Source organism: Polyodon spathula, chromosome 30 (assembly GCF_017654505.1).
Source record: "Polyodon spathula isolate WHYD16114869_AA chromosome 30, ASM1765450v1, whole genome shotgun sequence".
NCBI classification, from domain to species: Eukaryota; Metazoa; Chordata; class Actinopteri; order Acipenseriformes; family Polyodontidae; genus Polyodon; species Polyodon spathula.
This window is the reverse complement of record NC_054563.1, coordinates 8,223,238-8,230,153: the sequence shown is the minus strand read 5'-3', so window position 1 is coordinate 8,230,153 and position 6,916 is coordinate 8,223,238. Positions and strand designations below refer to the sequence as shown.

Here is a 6,916-nt window from a genome sequence, read left to right as displayed (position 1 = left end):
TAATGAAACGTGGCTTTTTTTTCCCCAACCCTAGCTCAAATAAATGCAGCACTTAAGAAACACATACAAAACTCAGTGTGGCAAAACATTACAAATAAAAGAACAAAATGAACTGAATAAGCTATATAAATAAATGTATTTAAACTAGAATAAATGTATTTAAAAGAATACCATTACGCACTGGAGCACACCAGTATTTTACTGTAACGTTCATGGAACCCAAACAAATAAAGAATAGCACAGGTACACAGCACTATGTATCGTTATATATATATAATATATATATATATATATATATATATATATATATATATATATATATATATATTATTTAGGAATTTGCAAGAAAATTAATACATTTTAGATGTAATGCACAAGCTGTATGATTATTATTTAAGTTTCCTAAATGCATTTCTGTTTTGTTGTATGCACGGTATTTTTGCTAATAAGAGAAGCTGCGGAATCCTGATCCAGACAGGAAGTTCACAGAATGGGGGATGTGGTGTTTTGGATTGTCAAGCAGAAGCTAGTGTAGCTCTTGCTGTAGCGTTGCTGTTCAGGGGATAGCCACTGGACCAGGAGAACGTGAGTGTTTAGTTGTCTTGCTCGTTGAACAGAAAGTCGTATATTAAAAGAGTTCAGCCCTGCGACTCTTAGAGACTGCTGTAAGAAAAGAAAGGGAAAATAAACCTACCTCCTCGGTGTTGAATTGACATTTCTCTCTTGTTATTTATTATTTCCCTCTCCATGCTACACTGGTATGTGTCCTCACCCAGGCAAACATTGATCTGCAAACTCAACAGCTTTCAGTTTCCAGCTGTAGGACTTCTTCAGCATCCTGATCAAGCTGTATCCACAGAAATAAACTTCAATATACGCCTCCCTCAAATACTGCAATAACAAATTGTACCTTTCAAAAAAAACTTCTAATTACTGTAGCCCTTGAATGAGCTCCACTACTGTTTCCGGCAATTTAAAATAAACACAGCGCCGTTAATTCTGAGTAATACGGTATCTGCATTAGGCATACAATTACAAAATGAAGCACTGCGTGAAGAAACAATCAGTCAGAAATGTTGCATAAGTTACATTTTGCACCACCCATCCAATACTGTCTTTGTTAACATGAATAACAAAATCCATCACTGAGCAGCAAATTGTTAAAAAGGAGGTTAGGTTTGTACAGGCCTTGGTAGCTGCTTTAGATAAAGTTTGGAGAAAAAGAAAAAAGACAAAAAAAGGTAGGAGACAGATCAACCAGTAGGCTCCGCCAGAGAGCTAATTTATACTATGAAATTCAACATTAAAGGTCTTTTTGGATCTGTGTTCTGATTCTTACAGGCGGCATCAAGCCACATCACAAACCTCTTCCATGATGACATACACAAGAGAGGAGTTGCTGTGGTAACACCTGAGAGATTACATGCATTTCTGCTAACAGACTGCCATTTTGCAATTTTGATTCTGAATTAAAAAAATAATTACTTCAGGTTTGTTACATTTTTTTTCCTGCATGCGTGCCAGTTGTTTGGATGCCAGTTTCACTAAAACTGGAACACACTGAAGTTCTATTACTCAGCCATGGTTATTGTTCCCAATTATACTAGCATTGGCCAATAATGACAGTGTAGCCTTGATAGATTCCATCTGTTTAATGCAATTTAGTCAGATTTATACTATGAACGGACCCCCCCACAACGGGTCTCCTCTTTGTCAAGCCTACTGTGTTAGACTGAAGCGCCACATAAGATCTCAACTCTGGCCTACAATTACAACCAGATTGCAGATTCAATTTAAGGCAGACAGTTCCCACCTGAATTCAATGAAATTGAAATGACTGCTTAATAGAAGATTATACTTTCCTTAAAACATTTTTTTCAGTTCATAACTGTATATTTCTATATAATTCTAAAGATTTTCCTAAAACTTTACTAAACTTCACTGCAATAGTTCATTCCTCTTCTACAGTTATTCATTTAGATTGTTGCTCGATTCAGAAACTGTGCTATCGACAGACACACACATATATATATATAGATATACTTTCAGCTAATTAAGTGCTTTCACAATTCACAGTTTCTTTCGGCAAAAGGGTATGCTTAATTAAAACCAAACTTCCCCTCCGGCATTCCTGATGGTATTCCTCAGAAATGTTATCAAATGGAAATAACACTGATCATGAGTGCCTTGGCTGCACTGAACATGCCGGGTTGGAGGCCGTGCTACTTTGGTCAGTATTGACAATACTGCTTCAGGAACCCAGATGAATCTCGATTTCTGGTTTCACTACAGTGTACCGGGGATCCAGCCTGGGTATAAAGCCCTTGAAATCCTGCGAGGCTTTGGTTCCGAAAGTGTCTAGAACCCGGCGATTCATCAAAGCAAACCTGGTAACACAAGAAGGGAGATGCTGAACTTGCCAAGCCTTGTCTTGTTTATTATATTTCAGGTGGAGAAATAAACACAACATTAAAAGGTGGTATATATATATATTTTTTTTTACTTGTACTTTCTTTGTTGTTAAATGATTTAGTGATGTTTTCATAAATCCATCTTTTGTACCACTGGAAAAATCAATAAAAACAATTATAAAAACATTTTAAAAAGTAAAGGTGAGCACGTCAGTGCAGGAAAGAGCGGGTTGCTATGGAAATATTACAGTATATGTAGTGTTGCTATGACTACAGACTGTTACTCAGGACATCGCAGGCTATTGTGCAAACTATAATCTATGACATTTTAACAAATCACAAAACAGGATTTAAAAACAAGGATTCATAAATATATATTTTACTTGACCATTTGGTTCTGTGCAGTGTTACACAGTTTATTCTGTGAAAAAATCCTACAAACTCAAGTATTTATGAGGTGTCAAGTCCCAGTGGGTTTAGTGACACCTGAGCCAAAAGCAGTAAAAGGTGTTAAATACTAATTTTATTTAAACTTGACTGTTAATTTAAAGACTAGACATCTGTGATTGTTCTCCCCTTCTTTGACAGACCCAAGTTCATATACCTTGACCAGTTTTAACATGTGTGTACCACTTAAACAATATGAAGTGCAATACTTTAGTACTTAAATTTCAAGAATAGACTTTTTAGTAATACAGGTTTATATGTGTAGTTAAGTGTAAAACACAACTGTGTATGACAGGCTAAATGCACACAGCAGCACTTTATACAAGAATAGATATAGCCTTAATATAGTCATTCACATTTTCTGTGTTTCTTTTTTTCTGGCGAACCACCCTGAAAGTACAACTACATAATAATCAATAATAAGTGGTGTTGTTTGAATACAATTTAGTGCATATGGTGACAATTTCTACAGAATTAGTAGTTCCTGTATACTACAAGGGGGAGACGACTTACAATAATCCACAAAACTGAAATCTCCCACATTGTAGGCCTTTTTATTGATTTTCTTTCCCACAGTACTTTTATTTACCACACAGATGGTATTAGCTATAGATACCACCACACCTTTAAGTACCAATCACTCACCTGCCCTTTGTCAATCTCAGCAGGAACTTCCAGTATGAAGGTCTGAGACTCTGAACCTCCATCACAGCCTGAAGCAGAAAAACTAGGTAAAAAACACACTTCAGCATAATAAAATAAGCACTACAATTAATTGCCTGCATACTTCTATAACGTTTAAGCTTTACCAAGAAAAAAAAAAAAATAACTGAACCAACAATTGAATGAGTCATTAGAATTCTATTTAAAACCCAGAAATATACTGGTACTTATTCATATTGAACATATTCCATAACCTCTTATCCCTACCAAAAACACGGACACGCTCTTACATATTCACCCTTAAATTAGAAAAAAAAAAAAAAATGTATTTTTATTATAAAAGTTTACTAGTAGAAGTTCCCCTCTGTCTTTCTTGATACAGGGGACAAAAAAAAAAAAACACCTGCCACTTCTCTTTTGTTTGCAAGTGACTGGAAATAGCAAGTGACTGAAGAAAGTTGTAACCTATATCTTACTCAGTAACCACCTGCAGGCAGCAGTCAAGGCTCGAGAAGCTTAGCTCAACTTTTCACTATTTGTAAGACGTAAATCAAATCTGAATATACAATGGTTTTTGCATTCATGTGTGTAAATGTAAGACTAAACTAGCAGCACTGTTAGTGGTAAGACATCATGGAACAGGTTACAGCTGTCAAGCTAAATCTCTCACGATAGAGGGTGTTGTGTTTTTACTCAGAAGTACTTCTTTATTGACCTCTCCCCTAAGAAATTCCCTAAACTTTTCCTTTAGTTGACTAGAGACCCCTTAATATTCAAGGAATCAAGAATACCAGTTGCAATATTTAAGGGCTTGTCTCAACAGTAATAATACACCTGTTGAAGAAATTGATTTCTCAGTGAAATACATGACAGTTCTTAAAATAATGCAGGACACAGAAACAAAACTTTTAGAATGAATATCTGTCTACCAGCTACTTCGGGTAACTTAACTTTTATTCATCCCTCTTGCTTTGTAAATACATTTAGCTTCTATCCATTAACAAAAATATATAAGAATATTTTTCAACCTTTAGCAATGAAGATACCAATTCTGCTTTGCATGTGCATACCATGTGGTTGAATCACTTAATAGCATCAACCTCAACTAAAAGGGTTTCAATCCAAAGGCAACATTAAGAAAATGTATGATTGCTCACATCCTTTTAATCAGATTTGAGATCATTAGCTGCGGTGACGCATTTGAGTCTAGAAGCATTGATAGCATATTGTGCAACATGCAAGCACAAGAGTTCCAACTGCTGTGAAAACAGCTCAACTACAACAACAACCCACTTCATTTAGCATTCGCTAAGCAATGCTTCAAGTTTGTAAATTCATTTAGTATACAATTTACTACTGACAGTAGTGTGTGTAAATGCTTTTAATTAGGTTTCTGGACATCTGTGGATGACTTTCTAACACATGCCTGGTTGTTTTGTAAAATTGTACTGAAGTCATTGTGGTAACACCACATTGTATGGACAATCACTGTTGAGTCGCAAAAAACAAATACATACGAAAAAGGTGCTGCAGAAAGTAGGGTTTGTGGCAAAATTCCAATACAGGTGAAGAACCAGTGTCTTGTTAATTCTCATGGCTTTTAAAAGGTCTTCGATTCCCCACCCTGTGTAGTACAGAATATGGAGATGTGTCCTTTGCAGAATTAAAAAGGTACAACTTACTGCCTGGAAACAAATAGCTGTTGAAATGGCGTAAATCACTGTGTCAGCTTGTGGGAAATATGGAAACTTTCCAGCTTCGATGCCTTTAAAGTACATTGTCTGCATACAAAGAAAAATGGCATTAAGAGGCAATATATTTTTACATAACTGTTGGTTATTTATGCATTCTTCTTGATCTTTAGAAGATGATTATTTTTTATGAAACATTGTCTGTCTCTCAAAATCACGTGAGATACACAGATGCACTTTGATTACAGACCAGTCAACAGTAATTACTTCAGTGATTGGCTTAACCAAGTCTGTGGTACATTTCAGATAACTTTCCTTATCTCTATAATTACATAAAATGATAAGACAACATAATGATGCAAAGGGGCAAAAAACTATAAATTAGGCAGAATTTATTTCTAATTGTTTCTCTGAAACAAGGAACAGGAAATTTGTTTTGGTTGACTGGTTTTTGCATGCTACTAAGACGATTACCAAACCAAATCACTGCTTGTAAGAACTAACATCTAAAGACAGTAATTGTCATGGCTTACAGCATGGGAACATTGTGTGTCTAAGTAGGTTCATGGACCAGAATAGTGACTGTTCTTTCTCTAAAGATCTATTTTGCATTTGTTCATAATCTGAAAGAGATCTACAATTTTTACCTCCACTAATTTGGATGCAAGGTACATGGAGATACTGGTGCTTTTGTAAAACATCATGGAGATCCCTGCAAGAAAGCCTGTCAAAATCAAGAGAGACACACTGATCAAAAAGAGCACCCAAAAGAACAGGTTTAAAAATGTCATTTGACTTAGTAACATCAAGCTAAATGGATGGGTGGGTGACAGTAAAGTTTGCAACCAAGGTGTTTAATTATCCTCCAGACCACAAGGTTATAGGACAATGAATGCTGTGATAATTACTCTATTATATTTAGACACATAGCCAAACTCACCTGCAACGAGAGCGTGGAGCTCATCATCAAGATTTCTCACCCACCGCAAGAAACAGCTAGTGCCCTGGAAAAGAACAAGTCAGTATGTTCACTATGCCTGGTCAAAATGCAAGGACAAGTCATTATTCAGCTCTTTTAATAAATAGCAAAAGCCAAGTCATACAAACAGGTGCAAGCAGTGCATAATAAAATAGTTTTGAAGACTAAGACTGTTCTGATCTAAGCCAAGGCCTTCCAGGCGTAAATACAGCTCACAATTCTTAAGACATTTCTCCCCTGCTAGGGAAGAACATTCCATGCTGTGGGGATGTAACGGAAGTGTCCATATGTACATACATTTCACTGTGCTTGCAGCTGTAATAAGTGAGTAAAGTATCAGGCTAATCCACAGAACTCCTACCAGCTTGGCTCCTTTAGATTAGATTCAAGCAACACTTCTATCGACTTTCTCTATGTATTTATTTTCTTTGTTTTTTGTTTTTTTCATTATTTCTTCAGTTTAAATTAGGACTATGTCATGTCCTTCTGCAGTTTGCAGTGATCTACTGGTATGTCAGTGTCTTACTATTGGTTGTATCTGAAGGGAGTTTCATTTCATTGGTTCTTTGTTTCCTGAGGGCAGGGATTGTGGGAATGGCGTATTTTTGATGCTCAGTTGAGCTGTGGCGGGCAACATGTCCAATTCAAAGTGATGGATTTGTTCACTCAGGCCCAAATTATGTATAAAATACATTTATTTTCTACGGTAGTTTTTCTGCCTAACT

At 36.0% G+C, this 6,916-nt stretch overlaps 1 protein-coding gene across 1 annotated transcript in view; it reads right to left on the bottom strand.

Moving 5' to 3' along the window:
* Positions 1-358: 358 nt before the first annotated feature.
* LOC121302613 (transmembrane protein 135-like) overlaps positions 359-6,916 on the bottom strand; it is a 15,478-nt gene continuing 8,920 nt past the window's right edge. The window contains exons 2-6 of the mRNA XM_041232617.1: positions 6,153-6,216; positions 5,860-5,936; positions 5,204-5,302; positions 3,504-3,571; positions 359-2,387 (exon numbers count right to left, since the gene is read on the bottom strand). Coding sequence (XP_041088551.1) covers positions 2,252-2,387; positions 3,504-3,571; positions 5,204-5,302; positions 5,860-5,936; positions 6,153-6,216 — 444 coding nt within the window. The 3' untranslated portion in view covers positions 359-2,251. The remainder of the gene's footprint in view (positions 2,388-3,503; positions 3,572-5,203; positions 5,303-5,859; positions 5,937-6,152; positions 6,217-6,916) is intronic.